Consider the following 24,263-nt stretch of genomic DNA (forward strand, 5'->3'; position numbering starts at 1 on the left):
AAAATAAAAGAAGGATAATTTAATACACTTTTTAAAATCATGCCCATTTATATCTTATTTATCTAGAGGCATTACCTTCTGCAGCTGCTACATGCAAAGCTGTTCGTGAATCATAATCTCTCTGCTCCATATCCATACCGGACAAAGCAAATCTGAAAGGCCAAATTCAGAAAGTCACGCACAGAAGCAATCATGTGTGTCGTGTAATACAATGAAATGCCCTCTGTGACAGTGCTATCAAAACTACATTCTATTTCCATATGAGCTTTAATAAAAGAGGCACCAAAATGACCTGGCTTTAAGAGCCCTAGACATTTGGCTTCCTTGCTGGCATCTTTATCAGTGTTTCCAGTCAGAAAATTCACTCAAAGTGCCACCATGGAGCACACTGATGGGCATACATACTTCTCTGGGTTTAGCCAAACCCTGTAACTCCAGGTAGCTTCTCTGACTGGTTAAGATCACTTTAAGATGAGAAGTGCAAGGAGAACTTACATCAGCCAGAGACATTCCATGGAGAATTTCCCCTGTGTAGGAAGACTCTATAACCACTATACAACACCACAGCTTGCAAAGCTGGGACAAAGCTCAGGTATAGTGAATAATTAAACCTTCCACATTTCTTTGCTCTTTCAATGACTCTAGGAAATCTGCTTACTGTAAATGAAATGGGTTTTTAAATACTGCCAGCCCAACCACCAGTCCCTTCCCCCACAAGAAAACTGAACCAGGGATCAGTATTCCCTCTACTATTTTCCATCCATGGGCAGAATACGTTATGTGCACAAAGGCACCACTAACCGAAAAAACAGGCTGCTGGCTGTGGGTGCTCTACTAATCAGCTAGGTGGCACCTAAATCTATCCTGGGCAGCTACCCAAGCGCTCAGCTTATAGCCAACCCTGTTCGGGATCTGAAACTCAAGCGGGGTTCTCTCTGGCTCCGACATCAGTAGCAATTCACTTTCCTTGGTGTGAGCTTTGCTCACAGTTCTAGAGCTGATTCATGAGGCAGGCCAGAAGCCAACTTGCACTTCCACTGCTGTAAACATCTGAGAGGAAGATAACCTATCGTGACTTAGACATAAAGGGAAAAACCAGTTTATGTCAGAGCAGAGGGGCGCCATTTTACGTGGTTCCACCTCTCACTATCACCAGATGTACAAGTTATTTCTCGCATTATCCACATGAAGCGTTGATATGCGGAACAAAACTGACTGTGCAGTGAGCTTAACTCCTTGCTCGGTCAGTCATCTGACGACTAGGCATTAAAAGTAGTGCTAGATCCAGCTAACGCGTTGTGTGTTTACATGGTCCTGCTACCTTGGAGCATTAAAGCAGTTAAAATGGCTCCTAACACAGTCACATGCTCAGTACTGATGTGAGCATTGGCCTGCTAAACCCAGGGTGGTGAGTTCAATCCTTGCAGAGGCCATTCAGGGACTGGCAAATAGATGTCCGAGATGGTGCTTGGTCCTGCCAAGAGGGTAGTGGACTGGACTAGATGACCTCCCAAGATCCCTTCCAGTTCTAGGAGATGTGTATCTCCAATTTTCAGAGACTGCTGAATAGCATTTGAACGACAAGTGACCTTTCCCCCATCCCATACTGCTTTACCTTCTGAGTGCGGACACATCCCCAGTGTAGGCAGCAAACAGGAGATTTATCACAGACTTCACCTGTGAAGTAGAAAGGAAAAACGTTACCGTTTTTTCCCCTTGAAGTGACTTGTAGCCAGAAAGCTAAGGAAGAAAGCTAAGCTATAATAGAGGCACCCTTGGCAAACATGAGAACTCTAACAACTCCTCTGAGTACATTGTCGCTACAATTTAAAAACGTAGTTGGCTTCGCCACAGGGGATGTAATGCTCCTTGGTCCAACTGTGAAAGTACAGAAACACTAGAAAGTTGCACAACACCAATGTGTATTTCATTATGACAAATCTAAAAATATTTTCTGGGGTCAAACTATTTGTCTTTTAGACGAACACTATATATACCAACTCTCTAGCCCACTGCATGATTTGCATAATTCATCATGACAGACACCTTACGCAAAACAGAGCCACACGACTTGAAGAGTAGGGGCATTACCCATCAGCACCCAGGGTGCCAAGGAAAAAGCTATTCAAGGACGTCTGCACACAGCACCTGTCTCAGTAGACTCTGGTGGCTCATACTTTCCACTACTTCTGCTAATACAGGCTGGGGGCTTTCTACAGACTACAGCAAAGAATGCTTCACAGTATTACATAATAAAAAGAAAAACTAATAAGGAGAAGGGAAGCAAGTCAGGAAAGACACATTCCAGAAATTGTGTCCTAGATAATATGGGTCAAATGCACATTCACACAGATGGTTTCATAAGCAATTAATGCCAGCTGGAGATACCCAGTCTTAGCCTTCTAAAATGGATTTGCAACACTGCTCATCATCATCATCAAGGTTCCCAAGCTTAAACTAGCCCACTCTGTTTGGTTTGAACGCTCATCTCCTTTATAGACTATCACTGTAACAGACCACCGCGGAATCCTAGCGCTTCTTGATGCACCAGAAAGGAAGGAATTCTCTACCCAAGGAGCTCAAACTTCTAGCCCACAGGCCACCCCTGGCCAGAGCGTACCAGTGCTGACACAGGGCCCTGTAAGTTTGATTTAGTGTGTCCCTGCTGGGCATGCTAAATCAAACTCCAGAAGATCGACTGCAGCAGGGTTGATCTTCCCTTAGGTTTACTTGGCTATCATAACAAAATGTCACACAGTCACTCCAGGAGTTTTAAAGTCTCCCCCTTTCTCGCCAAGAGGTCAAACAGAAGGAAAAGGCTGTACATGCTGTTAAGTTTCTCTGGTGGGGATTGTTACATTTTTTTTTTTTGGGACACCACTGCTGTACAGCACTAGCCTAAGACTTGACTTGGAGATCCAGGCTCAGTACTCTGCTCTGTCACATGTCAGAGAGGGAGCTGTGTTAGTCTGTATCTTCAAAAACAACAAGAAGTCCTGGGGCACCTTTTAGACTAACAGATATTTTGGAGCATAAGCTTTCGTGGCCAAAGACCTGCTTTGTCAGATGCATAAAAAACTTGATGCATTTGATGAAGCGGGTCTTTGCCCACGAAAGCTTATGCTCCAAAATATCTGTTAGTCTATAAGGTGCCCCAGGACTTCTTGTTGTTTTTGCTCTGTCAGAGACTTCCTGGTGACATGGGCCAAGACATGGAGTCTGTGCCTCAGTTCTCCATCAGTAAATGAGATGAATAGCACTGCTCGGCCTCACAGTAGCACAGAGGTTCCCAGAAGCTATGGAGATACGAGTATCTAAGACAGGAAAATTGATATAATTATTTATCAGAAGAATCAGCAGCAATTTTCTTGCACTACCTTGCTAATGTATCCCTGCCTTGTTACTGGAGGGGTTGCTCCCAGGGATGAATATGTAGTTCTGCTTTCCTGACCATTCAACTCCTGATCTCTTTACTCAGACTACCAATGACAGTGTCAATCAGTGTGGTAGTTATAGCTTTGTGATGAGGGTTAGACCCAGATCCACAAACTCATTTCAGATAATCTACTGAACTGCCACCAGACGGTAACTTGCTCATCAAAGATATCAGTTATACAGTTCTGTAATCCCATTATCAACGCCTTTAAGTGTGGCTCATTAAACTATACTCTTCCAGGTGTCTGTCTGATGACTGGGTTTAGAAATATAGGCGCCAAACAGAAATTAGTTTAACTACCTTTTAATTTTATCTGAACCCAGTTCAGGAAGTGGCTCTCCCTTAGGATGTATGAAAAGTGCTCCACTGCAAGAACCTGCTCACCGCCAAACACATTCTCTGAAATTTCTGACAGTGTGACATTTAAAAACTATAAGCTCCAACCCGTGAGCTGCTGAGCATCCTCAATTCCCAATTAATTCAGCATGAGCTGAGGGCTTTCTGCACCTCCTAATACAGGTGCAAAGAGAATGTATTATGTGAAAAGCAACTGAGAAGAGCCAGATGTCAGAGGGTTTGCATGCACAGCAGTTAACTCAGAAGAGACCAAAGCAGGGTTTTTTTTGCATTCTCCAAACTGACAGTCTGAAACAACAGCATCTACGGCAAAAGTGAAAACGCTGATACAGAAGGCAGCCAAATATTTGATGTTGTTGTTGGGAGTAGGCAAGAGAATATGAGAAGCAAGATCAAGTGTTGCAACACTAAATAAAGGAGAGCAAAACCTCTGGCATGTTGTGGGAGATAAGATGAACGGGTTCATAGAAGGGCAGTCAACTGCTTAGGGAAGTATTTTATGTCTGTGAAACCAGCCAGGGTCGGATTAAAATCAATCACCAGCCCTCTGGCCATACAGAGGGTTAGGAATGGTTATGCTACTCAAATTGGCAGAAGCATTTTTGTCTTCAGCTTTAAAAACAAGAAAAGAAAATTCACCTTTCTCCTGATCCAAGCCAACTGAAATCCACAGGCGTCTTTCCAAAACAGCAACAAGCCTCAGCTACACACTCTGCAGCCACAGAGATTTAAGCAGTTGAAGGACAAGTACAAGCCAGTGATTTTTAAATCTATGAACTGGGTTAAATACATATAGAAGCACATGGCTCCAGTGCAGAATCCAAAAATGAAACAGTTATATCTGAAACTGGACCAACTTCTGTTGGTGAGAAACGGAAGAAAAGGTTAAAAAGATTATTACCTCACCTGCCTTGTCTTCTAATTCCTGGGACCAACATGGCTACAACAGTGCTTTTAAATAAAGACAAAAACTGCTATTTGAGGTATTAAAGGGTTATTAAAGAATCCCCATTCCAGATTTTAAAATAAAACTCAAGCTCCCTATATCAGAATGACTTCTCAATAGCATAAAGCTGTTTTCCAGTAATGAACACGGCAGACCACTGTTTAGCTCATAGGCAAGAGGCCAGAAAGATTGTCTATCATGGTTGATCTTCCAGTGTAGACTAACTCCCTCACCATTGTAGTTCAAAAGTGTTATCACATCCCATCTATGTGGCATAACCAAAACTCAAGACATCCTTTCAGCTGAGTTGGGGTTGGAAGCTCAGTTAATAAGGAACAGTCCTCTCCACATTGCTAGAGTAAAGAGAAGTTACTCACCTGTAGTAACGATGGTTCTTCGGGATGTGTCCCCGTGGGTGCTCCACAATAGGTGTCGGGCTCGCCCGGCACAGCAGATCGGAATTCTTCCAGCATTTTCTCCTGGATCGCGCATGCACCGGCACGCGCCGCTCCCCGCGCGCTCCTGGCCACATGCGCGATCTGGTCCCCGCCAGTTCTTTGACCAACAGCCTCGGATGCTCCTGAAAAACACCAGACAGAGATCCAAAGCGGGGAGGATGGGCGGGTGGTGGAGCACCCACGGGGACACATCTCGAAGAACCATCGTTACTACAGGTGAGTAACTTCTCTTTCTTCTTCGAGTGGTCCCCGTGGGTGCTCCACAATAGGTGACTACCCAGCAGTAACCCAAGTAAGGAGGTGGGTAATCGGTGCATGTGCAGCTTGCCCCCGAGAGGACTGCTGTTGACAGATGGGTATCCTCTTCGAATACTCAATGTAGGGCATAATGCTTGGCGAAGGTGTCGTAGGATGACCAGGTTGCCGCTCTACAGATGCCTTTTAACGCGATGCCCTTGAAGAAGGCTGCTGAAGCCGCCACCGCCCTGGTGGACTGAGCCCTAGGCGGGGCCAGCAAAGGAGTCTTTCGAAGCTCGTAGCACATTTTTATACAGGACACAATGTGCTTTAAGATTCTCTGTGAAGAGAGACCTTCTCCTTTTGACCTGGGAGCAAGAGAGACTAGAAGCCTGTCCGTTTTCCGGAAGGACTTAGTTCTGTCTATGTAGAAGGCCAACGCCCTCCTCACATCCAGGAGATGCAGGCGTGCCTCTTTGCTGGAGCTGTGAGACTTCGGGTAAAACGAGGGTAAAACTATTGGTTAGTTCAGATGGAACTTCGAAGAAACTTTTAGAACAAAGGCTGGGTGCAACCTTAAGGTTACCGCCTCCTTTGAGAATACTGTGCAGGGCGGCGTTGCCATCACTGGTGCGAGCTCGCTCATCCTGCGGGCTGACGTAATTGCAAGGAGGAAGGTTGTTTTCATCGTAAGGAGACGGAGGGGAACTGTGGCTAATGGTTCGAAAGGTGGACCCGATAGCGTGCTGAGCACTAAGTCCAGACTCCATGGTGGTGGAAGCGGTTTCCAAGGGGGATACAGGTTTACCAGCCCCTTCAAGAACCTTGTGACGATAGGATGGGCGAATACAGTGGGCCCTTCCTCTGTATGCCGAAAGGCTGATATAGCAGCAAGATGGACCTTTAGCAAGGATAGAGAAAGCCCGCCTCTTTTGAGGTCCAATAAGTATTCTAGTATTACAGGTATAGGCATGTCAAGAGGAGCTAACTGCTTGGCGGAACACCAGGCTGTAAACTGAGTCCATTTCTGCTTGTAAGTCTTCCTGGTGGAGGTACTTCGGCTACATTCCAGGACTTGTTGTACTCCCTCTGTACACACGCTCTCTAAGGAGCTGAGCCATGGATTAACCATGCTTGCAGATGCAGACCCTGAGGGTGCGGGTGCACTATGGACCTCTGAGCCTGCGTAAGTAAGTCCGGCGCCACCGGTAGAGGAAGCGGTGGGCGGTCCAACATGCGCAGAAGCAAGGGAAACCATTGCTGCCGATCCCAAGCCGGGACTATGAGTATCATGTGAGCTCTGTCCCTTCTGACTTTCTGCAGAACCTTGTGGATAAGCACTGTGGGGGGAAACGCGTAAAGTAGAGGGCTCCTCCATGAAATCATGAATGTGTCCCCCAGGGACCCCTGTCCCACTCCTGCCCTGGAGCAGTATTGGGGACACTTCTTGTTGTACTGGGTGGCAAACAGATCGATCTGGGAAAACCCCCATGTACGAAAAATGCGCCGTAGCAGATTGGAGCGGATCTGCCATTCGTGCGTGAGTGCGAAGCGCCTGCTCAGCTGATCTGCTTTCGCGTTGTGAGCGCCCGGCAAGTACGAGGCTTTCAACGTTATGTTGTTGGTGATGCACCAGTTCCACAATCGGACTGCTTCCGCACATAGGGCATGGGATCATGCTCCTCCTTGTCGATTGATGTAAAACATAGTGGAGGTGTTGTCGGTATTGATCCTGACTACTTTGCTGTGCAGGTAATCCCGAAAATGTTTGCAGGCATTGAACACTGCTCTGAGCTCCAGTATGGTTATGTGCAGTGTCTGTTCCGCAGGGAACCATAGCCCTTGCGTTACCTTGTCGCCGATGTGCGCTCCCCATCCTATGCGGGAGGCATCGGTAGTAAGAAAAATAGAAATTTGTGATTGGTGCAAGGGCACCCCCACTAGCAGATTCTTGGGATTTTCCCACCACGCCAGCGATCTGCGCACCTCTGTCGTGGGCGACACCACCCTGTGGACGGTATGGGATGCCAGTTTGTAAACGCTCGCCAGCCAATGCTGCAGGCTTCGCATGTGTAACCTGGCATTCTGTACCGCAAACGTCGCTGCCGCCATGTGGCCCAACAGCTGTAGGCACGTTAAGACCGGCACCGTGGGGCTGTATGTGATGACCTGCACCAGCGCACTGATGGCGCGGAAGCGGGCGTTGGGCAGGTATACTCTTGCTGTAAAAGAGTTTATGCGTGCCCCTATGAACTCTATATCTTGTGTGGGTTTGGTCTTTGACTTTGCGAGGTTGATAACCAGGCCCAGCGAAGAAAACGTGTCCGCTGTGACGCATATCATGCGTAAGACCTCTGCCTTTGAGGCTCCCTTCAGCAGGCAGTTGTCCAGATATGGGAAAATAAACACCCCTTGTCTGTGCAGGCAGGCTGACACCACTGCCAGGGTTTTGGTAAAGACTCTGGGAGCCGAAGAAAGGCTGAACAGAAGAACCCTGTACTGGAAGTGCTCCTTGCCGACCGTGAAGCGGAGGAAGCATCTGTGTGCCGGGTGGATTGTTATATGAAAGTAAGCATCTTGTAAGTCGAGGGCTGCAAACCAGTCTCCATCGTCCAGTGCCGTGAGCATAGAGGCAACTGTGATCATCCAAAAACGCTGCTTGCGCAAGTAACAGTTGAGGCCCCGAAGATCTAAGATGGGCCTCCAGCCTCCTGTTTTCTTCTCTGTTAGGAAGTAGCGTGAATAAAAACCTTTTCCCTGGAATTTGTCCGGCACTCTTTCCACCGCCCCTATGAACATAAGGTGATCCACCTCCTGCTTGAGCCTCGCCTTGTGGGCAGCGTCTCTGAGGTGAGGCCTGGCAGGAGGCTTCGTCGGTGGGAGTGACTGGAAGGGGATCGTGTAACCCGTGGCTATGATCTCCAGCACCCATTTGTCTGTGGTGATCTTTTGCCATTGGGAGTGGAACGGTCTGAGGCGATGATGGAACATGAGATGAGAGTGGCATTGAGCGATGGTATTGATAGTGTAGCCCCCAACATACCTGTCAAACTTATTGCCTTTGAGCCTGCCCCGAAGGCATACGGCTTTGTTGAGAACGTCGCCTGGGAGTTCTGTACTGCTGCTGCTGTTGATGGCGCCCCTGGTCGTAGCCTCGTTGATATTGAGCACGCTGTGGTTGATAAGCGTAGCGTCTTTGCTGAGGGTAAAATTTTTTCTTCCTGTATGGGGGAGTATAAATGCCCAAGGTTCTAAGTGTGGCTCTCGAGTCCTTACTGGAATGGAGGACTGAGTTGGTGGAGTCTGCGAACAGCTTTTGTGTATCAAAGGGAAGATCCACGATCTTCGCCTGCAGGTCTCTGGGGATACCAGACATCTGGAGCCAGGATTCTCTACGCATGACCACTGCTGTAGCTGCTAGGTGTGCCACGTAATTTGCCATTCTCAATAGCATGGTAGAGGAGGAATATACCTTCCCACCAAACAGCTCTAGCTTCTTAGCATCTCTGTCCGATCCCCCCGATTTGTACTGAGAGGCCTTCGACCTCTGCTGGGACGATTCGACCACCAAAGAATTAGGTTGTGGGTGACTAAAAAGGAACTCCATGCTCTTTGCCGGGATGAAATACTTCTTATCCGCTCTCTTGTTCGTAGGCGGGATAGAGGCCGGAGTCTGCCATATGGTAGTGGCTGACTCCAGAATGGCTTCATCTAGCGGAATAGCAATTTTGGATGAAGCCGGGGGTCTCAAATTTTTCAGGAGTTTGTGATGTTTCTCCTGCACCTCTGCTGTTTGAATATCTTGCGTGAAAGCCATTCTTTTGGATAGTTCTTGAAATTGTTTAAGGTCATCCGGGGGGGGAGACATCCCCGGGGACCATGGCCCCCTCTGGGGAGGATGAGGAGGAACCACTGGGGTAAACCTCCCTCAAACTCTCAGGCTCCTGGGGTCGATGATACACTTGCTCCCTGGAGGATTGTGAAGGAAAGTCCCGGGGTTCTAAAACTAACTCCCCTTGAGACAACTGTGTTTCCATCCCAGATCGAGAGTGTACATGGGGGTATTGAGCAGCAGGGGGGGACCTGCCCCTGGATGTAGGCCTGCGGTGTCTGTGTTCAGCATGATGAGGACGACCATAGCAGCATGGGCAAGGGCCCGGGGATGGAGACCTGGACCACGCATGGAGAGTGTACCCCCGATGTCTGGGAGATCGAGACCTCCGCGACGACACAGATAGAGGCGAAACTGGCTTGTGATAGTACTCCAGGGGATCCATTCCCAGAAATGGTGAAGGTGGCCCAAGCCATGGTGACATTGGTTGGTGGAACGGAGAGGGAGGTTCTGGATAAGCCGGTGGAGTCACAGGCCTTCGGTGTGGCGTGTGTATCATGGGGGGAGGGCTTGGTGCTAAAAGCAGCGCAGCCCTGTCCGGAGATGGGCTGCGGTGCCGGGTTTTTGCTTTAGCCTTGCCCCTCCCCTGCGGGGCCGGCACCGCCCCCTCCCGTGCCGGGGATCTCGGCCCCGCTGTCGGCGCTGCGCTCGGCACACTCAGCTGTGGTGCCGCGCGGGTAATTTCCTCCGGTGCCTGCAGGCTCCATGCCTGGTGTCCCGGGGGCCGGTGCCGCTGATTCCGGCGCTTGCCTCGCTGGCGCTCTCGGCGCCTGAGTGCCGGCTGTTGTGTAATTGGAGGCTCAGCCTCTGCCACGTGCGCTGCCCTGCCGCCGCTTCCCTGAACTCGCGGCTGGGGGCTCTGCACGCTGCTCGTCCTGCTCGCTGAACTCGCCAGCAAGGATCGAGCCGGGGAGAGTTTCCTCCTTTTCTGCACCGAGGGGATCAGAGAGGCTGCCTTCCTCTTATGCAACCCAGAGGGCCCTTCTGGGTGAGGTTTCTCCGGCAACTCCGGCTGGAGAGCCCTATCAAACAAGAGCATTTTAAGCCTCATCTCTCTGTCTTTCCTGGCCCTGGCTGTGAGCTAAGCACAGTGAGAACACTTCTGGGTAATGTGTGATTCCCCCAAGCAGTGGACGCATTCACTATGCCCATCGGAGGCCGGCATAGCTTCGCAGCATGACTCACACTTTTTAAAACCTGACGAGGCCATTGCGGTGAGTCCTTTACTGTTAATAGGGTACTTAGCGCGTAATCAGTGCCTTTTCGTCCCAAATAGCGATCACCAGCCTGCAGGGCAGCGGGTGGCCTCAGTGGCCTTCTTGTCCGCTCCTCTCTCTCTCTCTCTCTCTCTCTCTTTTTATAGTGACAAAAACAATAAATTACACGAAAAACAGCTATCTTATCTGACTCTGGCCTTAGCCAGAGTGGATTCCGTCTGCAGCCGATGGTGGCTGAGAAGGAACCGGCGGGGACCGGATCGCGCACATGGCCGGGGGCGCGCAGGGAGCGGCGCGCGCTGGCGCATGCGCGATCCAGGAGAAACTGCTCTAAGATTTCCGATCTGTGGCACCGGGCGAGCCCGACACCTATTGTGGAGCACCCACGGGGACCACTCGAAGAAGAACTGGTGGTTTCAGCACAGTTAGGCCAGGACTACACTAGAGGAGAAAACAGACGTAAGATATGCAACTCCAGCTACATAAATTACATGGCTGGAATTTATGTACCTTATAACGATTTTCTTTTCCATTCGAACAGTAGGAGGGCAACGGGAAAAACTCCCATCTACTTCCCTTACTCCTTGTGACTGCAAGGAGCACAAGGGTTGAGCTCAGTGTTTGATTTAGCTGGTCCTTCCCATACCCACTAAACTGGACCCAGGAAGATTAAACTCCACAGATCAACCGCTCAGTGAGAATAGACAAGCTGGTAAGAGTAAAGGGGACTTCCTGGTATTATCAGCGTAGCTGGTTTTGTTGTTTTCACAGGGTAAACAGGTGCTCAGAGTTTCACTAGATTATTATCTCAAAGTAAACAAATGTATCTGCTCACAAGTGATAGGATGGGAATCACTTACCACCAGTTAACACAGAAATGTAACAAACATTTATTTTATGTATATAATTCTCTTGCATGTGATTGGGTATGCCCATGATGATCACAATTCAAGCTCACCCCTTCTCTGAGTCACATGCTGCAGAGCGCTATTCATTAGAAAACATCCAGGTCATGCAAGGTTGTGGATCACGTTCAATACAGCAAAAAAAGTATCTGGATTGCCCAATAAATTCTGGCTTGTGGAAGTGCTTGATAAGGCGTACAGGCATTTCCTTAATGGAACTCTCTCTCTTCAACCCCTGAACAGATCAGGAGAGAGAAATTTAGCTGCTGCGCATGCAGGAAAAAAAAATCCTGTTTGGAAAAAACTACTTTAGCTCGAAGCTAGATTAATTCCTTCAGAAGCTCTTGGCTGATCAGGGTCACTGAACCCAGATTATAATCTATTACTCTGTGTCCTGCTTTTCCAAATCCTCCCATGCTCTTTAGAAAGCACTACAGCCTCTTTATACATTTCTCATCAAATATTAATATTGCCATCTTGGGTATTTTCCAGGTGATCATCCTGTGTGACTGTTCTCTGACCTTGGTTACTGCTGGTGGATTTGCTGATACCATACACTAACCATGGACTAGTGTTATTTAACAAACACAGTATCACGGCAAAATCCTTCTATGTCTTTCAGGACTTACAGCCTGTGTTCAATCCACATGAAGATGTTTTTAGTCTATTAGAAGTAATTCACTTAATAGGTCACCTCAAAAACATCTACAAGGTACACATGACCATGCCTCCCCTGATGGTTCATCACTATGGCACATAAACCTAGAAAGCTCTATATATTGTTGCCTGTTGCTCTGAAAAAAGGGTGTTAGTACACTGCAGACATAATGTGTTTGAGGTAGACACACTGTCGTGTAGCCCAGGAAGAGGGGCATAAACTACAAAACCAAACATCATCACCACAATACTCCTAAACTGGCCAAGTGAGAACTCCCACAGGAAACATGATTTATGGTGGAGATGGCCAAGAGTGTGCAGTGACTCCCTGTCAAAAATATCATCCTGGTCAAACAGATCACAAAGGCAAGATTAAAAACTTTAGTTTTGATCGAAATGTGCATGTATTAATTCAAAGGTGTTTATATTGTTTAGACATATGGCAATTTCTCCTCTTTCTGTTTCTGATAATGGAAGTTATCACCACCAATTCATAATACGAGGATCTAGTCCAGCAAAAATACATCAATGTTTCAGCTTTATACCCCTTAGAGCTAATGGATATTACTGGAGAGCAAATATTCATACTTAACAACTAGTTGGAACAACTAGCTCGAAATAACTAAGGTGGGACAAACGTCCACAAAAGGGTTAGAGGGGATGAGGTGCTAACTGAATGGAGACGGGAGGAAAGGGAAGGATTAAGGTGCAAGACACTGCAATCGAAATAATCCGTTGCATTGTTTTGTATGCACTGTAAAACCATTGGTCTAAGCAAGGAATATCACACACTTCCCCAAACATCTCCTGTGTGAAGTTAACCTCAAGTTATACCACCATTCAAGAGGTCTCTGGTACCGCAATCTGAGGAACCACTGTGTGTGTCCATTCAACCAGCAGCTATGTACTAGTACCTGATCAGCACCTTGTCGTGGCGAGTGGGCTTGCATGTTCCAATGAACCCGAGAGCGATGCTGCAGGGAATTTTGTGCTCCTGGCAGGGTCACCCACTGTGGCAAGATCAAGGGGGAGCATCCAGACAAAGAACAATCCCAAAAGTCCTCAATGGTAGAGCAGGCAGAGGATAGCAAAGGCCATGTTAAAATGGCTGCGAAGGCGGATGAAGGCTGCAGCGGACAGGAGACTATGAGTTGTTGTGGACTCCAGCACACTGGACCTGAGTTTTCTATCTGCCAAGAACCATGTGGCAGCTGCAGTGCAACAGTCCCCCCTATTTTAAAAGAAATCACACTCAGTCGTCTTCCTCTGTATTAGCCTCCGAAACTTAAGTCCTGCAGCGCCTGGAGAATGGCAATGGGAGAAGAATTGTGAACCAGTACATAGGCAATGAATGTATATATCAGTTGTTCTGTTTTGAAGAATGAGGTGGTAGAATGGTCTGGCTGCTACATCCACGACAGAGCAGCCCTGTTTAGGATCCACTCTGCTCACCCCAGATGTGGAGAGGGTGAGAAAAGGTGCTCTGAACACAATCCCCCACAATCCCCCACCTGGATAACCACTTCCAGTGGGTTCACCTCCATGTGGTTAAAATAGAACAGAAAATTTTGGAACATGGTATATTCGGACTCTAATGGACAACCCAGCGAATGACCCAAAAGAGACCCAGCAATTTTTATCCGTGAGCTGTGATGATTCAACATCAATATTGCTGCCCTGGCAGCAACTTGTAGACCAGAAGGACGACAGCTAAGAGAAGGCGGCAGCGGGCACACATTTTTCTGGAAAGAAACACCAAAGGAAGAAAAAAACTCATGGAGTAGGATTTGCCATCAAGAACAAACTGACAAAGATCCTATCTGATTACCCTGAACATCTCATGAGTCTCCACTTGAAGCTTTCCGAAAACCAACAGGCAACCGTATTCAGTGCTTATGCACCAACTCTAGACACCGAAGATGATGTGAAGGAGAAGCTCTACACCCAATTGGCTGCAGTCCTAAAAAACATTCCCAAAGAAGACAAGACTATTCTCTTAGGCCATTTCAATGCCAGGGTTGGAACAGATGGACCTGGCAGACTACCATTGGGAAAGAAGGAGTCTGCAACAGTAATTTCAATGGAGTGCTCCTCCTTACAAAATGTGCGGAACATGAGCTGGTCATTGTGAACACCCTATTCAGGTAGAAAAACAACTCTAAGACCTCATGGCAACATCCTCAATCAAAGCACTGGCACTTCATAGACTAGTATCTCATCATCCCTGCTCAGGATTGGCGTGATGGCATTCTCAGACATGCAATGACTAGTGCCAATGACTGCTGGACCAGTCACAGCCTTATTCAATCCACAATGGCAATTAGGATTGCCACCACAATGGAGAGAAGTCAGAGAAAAGAGAACCAAAAAAAGATCAAATGTACAAGGCTTCAAGGACCCCATCAGATGAAGCGACTTCCAGATAGTGCTCCAAAGGAAGCTGCCAACAGTACACCCCGAAGATGTGGAAGAACAGTGGTGTCAACTGAAAAACGACATCACTGGAGCTTGTGGAGAAACCAATGACTACCAGACCAGGAAGCATCAGGACTGGTTTGATGAGAATGATGTGGAAATTGAACACCTGATTGAGGCAAAAAGGAAAGCCTTTAGGGGCTGGTAAAGTGACATCAATTGCATAACGAAGAGAGAAGCACATGCCAAGGCCCAGGCAGAAGTGCAACATAAAACAAGGATTCTGGAAAAAAAACCTATGGTGGACTGAGAAGGCGCAAGAACTCCAGCATCTCATAGACAGCAACGATACAAGAGATTTCTTCAATGATATCATAAGAACATAAGAACATAAGAACATAAGAATGGCCATACTGGGTCAGACCAAAGGTCCATCAAGCCCAGCATCCCATCTGCCGACGGTGGCCAATGCCAGGCGCCCCAGAGAAGGAGAACAGAAGACAAGTGATTTATCTCCTGCCATCCATCTCCTGCCCTTGTTATGAAGGCTAGGGCACCATACTTTATCCCTGGCTAATAGCCATTTATGGACCTGACCTGCAAAAATTTATCAAGCTCTTTTTTAAACCCTAATAGAGTCCTGGCCTTCACAGCCGCCTCGGGCAAGGAGTTCCACAGGTTGACTGTGCGCTGTGTGAAGAAAAATTTCCTTTTATTAGTTTTGAACCCACTACCCATCAATTTCATTTGGTGTCCCCTAGTTCTTGTATATCAAAGCTGTTTATGGACTGTGGAACCATGGAATCAATCCCCTGAGAGCAAAGGATGGTACGCAACTCTCGAAAGGCAGACAGTGAAGCCATTGCTTTTCACAGGAGGGAGAGCTATAATGAGCTCTTGAACCGACCCTCCAGTGTGGTCCTAAAATCCCCTGACCAAATCCCTCAGCAATCACCTAGAGACAATCTTGCAACACTTCCTACCCTGGGTGAAGTCCAAGCTGCCATCAAATGAAGTGCAACAAAGCAACCGGACTAGACGAAATCCCCACCGGATAAACTTGAGGAAAGACCTAGTAACCTATGGGAAAATACAGTAAGGAAATACAGATAAGAAAAAGGACTCAAATCCCTACTGATATGTGTTAAGCACAGTACATTAGTGTGCTGTATAGTAAAATATGGCACCTAAGTCCTTATTTTCCTAACAGATTACCTGGAACAACTCAGGCCAAGGACTATTCTGGTGTCATCTTACCTAGATGGTGTTCCCAAGCAAGACGACAGGTCTAAACTAAGATCTTGAATTTGAGCATAAAAGTTCTGCATGCTTTGAAGATTCTTCTTTGTTTTGGGATGAGCAAACACTGAGTGCCCTTCTATTTGTTGGTGGAAAGTTGCAATGGCTGTGAGAAGTACTGTCAGCAATGGTCCTGATCTTTTACCTCCAAGATATAAAATACAGCTCCAGTGGAGAAGAAGAGAATATAATGGTAAATAGTCTTGTGTAATATCAAATTCTGAATCTCTTTCATTTATGAATGTGTGTGTGACAAGACTGATTCCTAATACACATGCATCTCAGAGCTGGAAGGCACTTTCAGAGGTCATTGAGTCCAGTCCCCTGCCCTCTTGGCAGGACCAAGCACCATCCCTCTCCCCCCTGCCCACCCCGATCCCTAAACAGCCCCCCTCAAGGACTGAGCTCACAACCCTGAGTTTGGCAGGCCAATGCTCAAAACCGCTGAGCTATCCCTTACCTGATGTTTAAGAGAACACTTGTGTCCATCTAAGGAGCCATATTTTCAAAGGGAATTTCTATAGTTGAACAGTGGACCTGGCCCACATTCAGAGAAAGGAGATGTGGAACAGGATGAAGAGTCACTGGAGAGCACAGTTATGTGCAGAACATAAGGCATCTCTCCAGACCATGTCACAGCTATCAAAGTAACTTGTTTTTTCTTCCCCCAGTTGCAGCCCAAAGCACACCCCAAATCCTGCCCAAGGTCAGAATCCCTTCATACACCTTAACTCCCTTCTAGACCCTGCACCCACACCCCATACTCCCTGCTCCTCCCCAACCCCCTGCTCTAGCCAAGCCCCCTCCCACTGCCCAACTCCTTCCCCGAACCTGCACCTCCACCTGTATGCCAACCCTCTGCCTCAATCCAGAATCAGGAATCCTTCATTTCTGGTCCCAGGGGAAGCCCCAAGGCCCAGCACCCTTTCCCACAGGGCTAGGTGTGGCCCACAACTAATTTTATTTTGTTGTGGTCAGCGGTCTTCAGAAGAAAAATGGTTCCGTAACCCTAACATAAGGGCTCCATAGCTATCAGTTCTAAACTGTAGTGTTGCTGATAACTGCATTTTGTGTTCAAATAAATCTAAAAGCTTCTAAGCTTTATCATATGGATTCACTTTACTAGGGTACAGTCTGCCACATTCATTCACAGCATCACAAGCCTGGGCTGGGAATGGACTGCGTGTCCAGGAATGAGTTGAGTACTGCAGCGACATCAGTAACCAGAAGTGGAGACTCAGGTGTCTCCCATAGTAGTAGATCCTTTGGGCACCTAAATCCTGCAGTGCCATAATGGCCATCAGCACTGCACAGGTGAGAGATGGGGGTGCCACTACAGTTCAAGCAGCCTATCCCACAACTCTTGCTGGTTTTGAAGATACAGACTAACACGGCTACCTCTCAGATATATGCACCATTGAGTGCCCAGCAGGTGGCACTGTAATTTTTTGCAGAGCTGACCCACTTGTTAGCATGTATATAAGTGCTTCTGTGAGTGCTACCTGAGGCCTTGTCCATAATTACATTGTGTGGCTGAAGTCAACGTACCTACCAGAGTCTGCCACGTGGCAAGGGCGACAGGACCTGCTCTCCGTCGACACTGGCTCCTCTTTTCATTCAGCAACAGGAGTGAGCTCAGAGATCAATTTATTAATTCTTCCCCTTCCTCGATGTAAACAACCTTTTAGATACTTGGAAACTGTTACATCCCCTATCAGTCTTCTCTTTTTCTCCCCATCCTTGCAGAAATATGGTGCCCAGTACTGGACTCTGTGCTCTAGTTGTGGCTTAAGCAGCACACAGTAGAGCAGAATGACTTCCCAGGTCTTGCTTACCACACTCCTGTTACTGCACCCCTGACACTTGCCTCCCCCCCACCCACCAAGAGTCACATTGCTGACTCACATTTAGCTGGTGATCCACTATGATCCCTTCTACTTCCTAGATGGTTCCTTCCTGTTTTGTATGAGTCAAAACTCCTTCCTAAGCGGGCTCGCATTTGTCATTATTGAATTTCATCCTATTCACCATGCTCGTCACTTTACATGACCGGGTAAGGTGGGATTTTTCCACCTGTTCTTCAGCAGGCCAGAGAGCCAATGATTGTAAAATTCAAGTTGCTGCAACTTGGCAAGAGTTCAGTGCAGCAATCTGTTTGGGGGGGGGGGTGTGTGGAGGGCAACATTCCATGATCAACTGAACTGCAAGTAGGATAAAGGCAGAGCGTTCCATAGAGAAGGCGAGGAAACGGGTCAGAGCGCCTGCTGTTAAGTACCACGGCCAGTAGTCCAGCCACTTCCCCCATACCTTTATCCTTCACACAAGGGGAGTGTAATGGGGATTAAGTTAAAAGTCTGAGGGGCTGTGCAGATGATAGCAACCCTCCCCCACATAGCACAAACTTTAGAAAGGAAGACCTGCACTGAACATACTGAGGGGTAATTTCCCAGACACATTAATAATGTAGCAGCCTAGTTAAATTGTCACATATCTTCTTGCAGCAGATGGAACAGAAGTGGTGGGCTGTTCCAGGCTGACATTGCCACTGCAACCTGTATGTCCTCTACACATCCACACCAAAGACCTGCTAAATATTATTTCAAGGCAGTAGGTGATGGCCAAAATGCCCCAGACTATTGATGTGTTTTCTACCTGACCATCACAAAACCTCCTTCTGTGCACCTCCTCTGGGTTCACGCCCTGCCTGTTGAAAATAGTTATTGGTTTGCAGCTGTGCCATCAACAAAGGGAGCAAGTTTCCAAGAGAGGAATACTGTAACAGCTGTTAAGACTTTCGGAGCGTTTGTGCCAATTGTTAACAGGCTATATGCCATCATTAATCCAGCACTGAGCTGGATTACCTCTGAAATTCAAAAAATAGCTTGAGCTGTTGAAAATGGGTCTAGTGAACCTGGATTAATGTTTCACACTGAGGTTTATCACCACAAGGTCTCCCTATCTTCTTGGATCTCACTGGGATCTTTTTAATACATGGACTATCTCCACACAAAATACTAGTTTTAGCAGTGAACATATTATATAATCCCAGAATGTGGTGGGGTTAGATCTGTAACAGCTGCTATGATCCATACATTAGAAATATTAAATAAATAAAACCCAAAACTGAATGAGGCTTAGAAGCCTAGTATTAACTTCCTAGATTTCAAAGGTTTTGTTCTAATCTTCTATTATAAATCTCAATATAATTTATCAGTCAAATGTTTCCACTTACTGAAGATTAAGAATCAGACCACAGAAAACTTCTCTGAATTTACAAGTAATCAGATTCTAGGGTTTTGGTTTTTGCTCTTTTACTTTCTTGATTTAGAAGCAGAACTTTGGATTAATAGGTAGAAAAGGACAAAACTGAGAAATGAGATTAAAAAGAGGAATAAAGTCCACAGAACAATCAGCATACAACACAGGATAATAAAGTTTTTAGAAATGGAGATTATTTTACATCATGTATACTATACTGGAACATCCCTCTATAGTCCACTGAATATACAGAAGCATTTGGAACCATTCTTGAGGTACAGTTTAATTTACTTTTGAAAATTACAACTAATATTTGCAAGAATCTTCTTCACCAAACATGCTGTATGTGCTGTTGGATGGACACACTGTGCCTTCATTCATTAGCTAGAAAAAAGTAGAAACTTACTCCAGCTGGGTTAGTATTATACATTTAAAACAAAATATGGCTCTAGGATGGGATTTTCAGATACGTTCTGGTGGCCTAACTCTGCTCCCCTTGAAATTAAATGGGAATTTTTAAAAAACTTCCTTGTTGTTTTAGTATGATAGAAAAACAGCTCTCACTGTAAAATCAGTATGGAAAAACAGGACAGAAATTAGTTTTATGAGACACATGGGCTCTCAAAATGTGACTGTTATAATACGTACATAAACAGTATGTTTCATCCAAGTCTCTCAGGAAATGGGTAAATTGTAACCACCACCAACCCACACTCATGCATCTGATGAAGCGGGTCTTTGCTGGTGAACGCTTATGCTCCAAAATATCTGTTAGTCGACAAGGTGCCACAGGACTTCTTGTTGTAATCCCAAATTTACATACAGTAAAAAGTCACAGAAGTTAAGCGACTTTCCCATGTTTACATGACTTGCACACAGACATACCACAATACAAGCACCACCAGGAGAAACAGGTCCCAGGCTAGAGGAGTTCATTAGGACCAATTTGCTGCAAGGAAGAAAACCCTTTACAATTCTGATTTTTGCAGGTTGAAACTCTCTCATCCGTCAACATCCCTCCTCTGGCAGGACCACACGTTGCTAGACCAGAGAGGCCAAGCTGCTGGGCTGCAAGGAGCCCTGCTGGCAGCCTGCTCTGGGGAGCCCCAGGGGAGAGAGCCATGCTCAGAGCGCTCCACTACCAGGAGTTCAGCTGGGGATGTGTAGCCACACTGTGGGGAGCCCAGCGGCAGGGAGTCAGCTGGGAGCTCAGCTGAGGCATGAAGCCCCACCACCAGTCCTGCAGAGGTGGGGACCCTAACCAGAGGAACCTGGCAGTTCCACATCAGGGAGCCCCACCAGCAGCTCTGTAGCAGCAGGGAGCCCAGAATAAGTGTCCCACCCTCAAACTTGAGACAGCCTGTGGGCAGGGTGCCTGTAGCAGCCAGGAGGGAAGCCCAGACAGCAGGCTGGCAACCTCATGTCCCCCAGGACAGCCAGGCGGCTTGACTTACCCCTGTCCAGCAAATCCTCTCATTCAGGACCATCAGGTCCCAAGGGTGCCAGTCTAGGGAGATACAACCTGTACCAATACTCAAATACAGTTGTGTTTTTAAGTGAGCTTTAAGATCAGTGTGCTGAACAAGAGGGACGGCTCTAGATGAAATCAGTAGCAATGCCTCCATTAGCAATTTTATTAGTTTCTTGTTCTCGTATCCTACTGCCCCCCCCCGCCCCCGGCCCTGACAGCAACTTACCATGACAATACTGAATACTACTTAGGATAATAGAGTTGGCACTCCCTAAGGAAACGTATCTCCTACTCAATATAATTTCAAAATATCTGTGGATAAACTATCCATATACACATATTGGGCATCTTTAGAACTCGTGTGTCTGTGTGGGAGGGCGGGTACAAAAATTACGTGGAGGTAAGGGAAGGTGCCTTGTAGCGTCATCAGAAGTCTGTGGCATTCAGCTTAAACGTTCATACGTTTCATTATGAAAATAAAATTATTCTCTTTTTCCCTGGGTGTTGCAATTTCAGAACGTTCTTCTTGCTTAGGTTTATACCCTGCTACAGAGGATTCCATCCACCTTCATCCGAAGTAGCATTAACTTCCAAATGCATAACCATGGAGTTGATTTTTTTAAGGCCAGAGTTGTGGAATTATCCCAAAAGATTACTTGGCCAGCATTTCTTTCCATAGATTCAGAAAATCCTTATTTTCAACGATCACTTCTTAATCATGACAATATTTTGTGTGTGTGTGTGTAAAACTGGCGAGCCTATGAGATTGAGTTGAATGTTCTCTCCATCCCTACACAGAGCTTGGAGTGTGGATTGTTTTAGGTGACTAGCTGGGGTATACAATTTGTTGCTAATTCAAGGAAGATTATATTCTACGATGTAAATATCAAAATACAATCTAAAGATTTCCAGTACCACAGCTGTAAGCACACTATCCCTGGGGAAATGCTGTGCCACTGTGTGCACACACACAAGTCTTGTGTTGCACTGAGGTTTTTTCTGAAGAAAATCCATTCTGCCCCAGCAAACCTCCAGTTATGCCTTATGCCAGCGGTTCCCAAACTTTTTCCAGTGGTGGAACACTTGGACATCTCACTGCTCTCCACAGAACACTTCATCTTTTTTACATCATACAATGAGGAACATTACTAGCGGATACTATTTCATAGTATTAATTATAATTATCGTATGGTAAATACAACCCAATATATAATAATGAAACCAAATGTTAACAAACCAAATATAGCAGCGACAACAGATAAAACAAACAAAATCAACTTACTTAATAAATTATGTGATGGATGAGTGGGGTAGAGCTGCAGGGGTAGGCGTGAGCCCGGGCTGGGTGGAGCCAGGGGAAGCTGAGCTGGGCCCACGGGGTTGAGCCATGAGCCCATAGGGCTGCGAGATGTTTATTAGTTTCAGAAGAGTTTCTTTTAGATTTAAGTCCCTGAGCTGTGAGTGGATCGTAAGTTCACAGGAACATATTTGAGATTTGCTCAGGCTTTTCAACCACTGGACACCGAGATTCTGAGGAGGGTCACATACCTATCCTAACAAACCACAAAAGGCGAGAAAGTCTTCCCTGAAGCTCTTCAAGAAGTCGGTCACATTTGTGAGCAATATGCCAATCCCCAAGGCACAACAGGTACAAGCAGTTACATCCAGCACATTTCAGCTTTTCTGTAAGGGCTGGAGCCTCTGCCACACAAATCTTAGAGAAATCAAGGAGGGAATAAAAGGGTTTGTGTTTTCGAAAAGAAAAAAAAGAGGGGGAATAAATTGTCCCTAATTTCTCATGCTCAAAGTGAAAACACACTGAGACAGACACTTAGACACTGCTAAGTTTCCAACTCGGCCACAGGCACTAAGAGGGAACTGAAGGACAGCTGAAGTCGCTCAACTCTTTTTGCCCTTATGTATTTCATACAAGTGAACCTGGGGAGCAGCTGTGGCCCAACAGGCACTGCAAAAAGAACCTGAAGTCAGGCACATGAGCACAAAGAGTGGAAAACACACTGACAAGCACTCAAACAAGTTTGGAGTTTTGTTTAAATCCAGAAGCATATACAGTTTACATGAAACTAGTAAAAAAAATTATTTTGCTCTTCTCTATACAATTTACGATTATTAAATCTATTGATTTTAAAAATAAACTTTCTCTCATTCAGAGAATAGTAAATATCCTTTTTAAATACTTTCAAGTTCAGTTAAGCAAATTCTAACCTTTGGAAAAATAAGTTTTTAAAATAGAAATACTGACAAGCAGAAACAAGCACTGAAAGTGTCCTTAACGTGTCTGCTTGTTTGCCAACTAGATATACTGTTGATACAGAAAAGCAGGCCAGTATGTTCCACATATTTTAACAAAAATAGACCTAAAATAAGTACTTCTGACACCGAGTAATTCTTATACAAACAAAAGTGCCCTACATCAAAGAAAAAAATTTGACACGCAAATCACATCAACAGGAAGCAGGCATGATTACTCTTCCAATGGCTCAGCACCATGTTTTTTAGTTCACACGGTTTTGTTAATAATTTCTCTAGTCACCAGGGCTTTTAAGTGATCCTTGATCTAATCCTTCCTTTTACAAGTAACGTTATTTCTAGATCAGAGGCACCACATACTTCCAGTTAACGTTTATTTTCATTCACCACCCATATATTTTAACAGCAAATGTAATTTTAAAATTACAACAGCTTTTTTCCAAAATATATCAGAAAGCCAATTAAGGGTCAAATGGAAATACAAATTATTTGGGAAGGGAGGATCATGCTTTAGTGGAAAGTGATTCAAGTCAGCCCCCACCCCAGAAGTGCAACTTTTAGGGGCAATGCTCCATTGTGAACTAACTGGCTGGACTGCTGGAGTTCCATATTCTTACCCATGTCTCCTGACTGCTGTATTTAATGCAAATGATGTATAACCCTTTGGTTCATTGTGAGACAAACTGTGAGCAGGCCCTGCTAAATAGGTTGACCTACCCGAAGAAAGAAAGTATAAAGACAGAAAGCCTGGTGAAGAAAGTGCTTTGACTTGAGGTACCATTAGTAATTTTAACTGTTAAAAGACTTACATAGAACTATAAATCTGCATCTAGGAAGAGAAAAATTAAACCATCTCTGTCAATTCTTACATACCAGCAAATAGAGTAAACCCATGAAATGTGCAGCTTCAAGTTGCGCATAACTTGCTTTAACACAAGTTAAACAACTTGAAGCTGCTCTGTGGCCCATTCTCTCAAGACGCGTGGCTGCAGGTGAAGGCAATCAACTTGACAGCCACACTGCTGGAGGAAGGCAGGGGCAAGGCTTTTAGCTGTCAGAAGGGGCTTTTAGCCTTCCCCAGCAGCACCACTGTCAGGCTGACAGCCACTTGTCTGGAGGAAGGCAGGGAGAAGCAGCCAGGAAACTGACCAGTCCTGGTGGGCTGGTCAGTTTCCCGGTCCCACAGAGAGGAGCTGGGAACCAAGCAACAGCCTGGTTTCTGACTGCCCTGTGCTGGTAGAACCAGAAAACTGATCAGCCATAAGCTGGTCACTTTCCAGGGTCCCGCAAGCAGTGGGAAGACGGGAACTAGGCTGTCCCCTGGTTCCCAGCTCCCTGCCACTCTGGGAGCCAGGAAACTGTTTCCCAGCTCCTGCAAGCCCAGAGGAGCCAGAAACCAGGCTGCAGCCTGGTACCCTCTTCCCCTACCTTGGCCCCCACACCC

At 46.3% G+C, this 24,263-nt stretch overlaps 1 protein-coding gene across 1 annotated transcript in view; it reads right to left on the minus strand.

The window, feature by feature from the left end:
• GLS (glutaminase) overlaps window positions 1–24,263 on the minus strand; it is a 114,366-nt gene that overhangs the window by 9,986 nt on the left and 80,117 nt on the right. The window contains exons 15-16 of the mRNA XM_075002007.1: window positions 1,616–1,677; window positions 76–152 (exon numbers count right to left, since the gene is read on the minus strand). Of these exons, the coding sequence (XP_074858108.1) occupies window positions 76–152; window positions 1,616–1,677 (139 nt within the window). The remainder of the gene's footprint in view (window positions 1–75; window positions 153–1,615; window positions 1,678–24,263) is intronic.

The sequence above is a fragment of the Carettochelys insculpta genome, chromosome 8, assembly GCF_033958435.1.
Source record: "Carettochelys insculpta isolate YL-2023 chromosome 8, ASM3395843v1, whole genome shotgun sequence".
Taxonomy (NCBI): Eukaryota; Metazoa; Chordata; order Testudines; family Carettochelyidae; genus Carettochelys; species Carettochelys insculpta.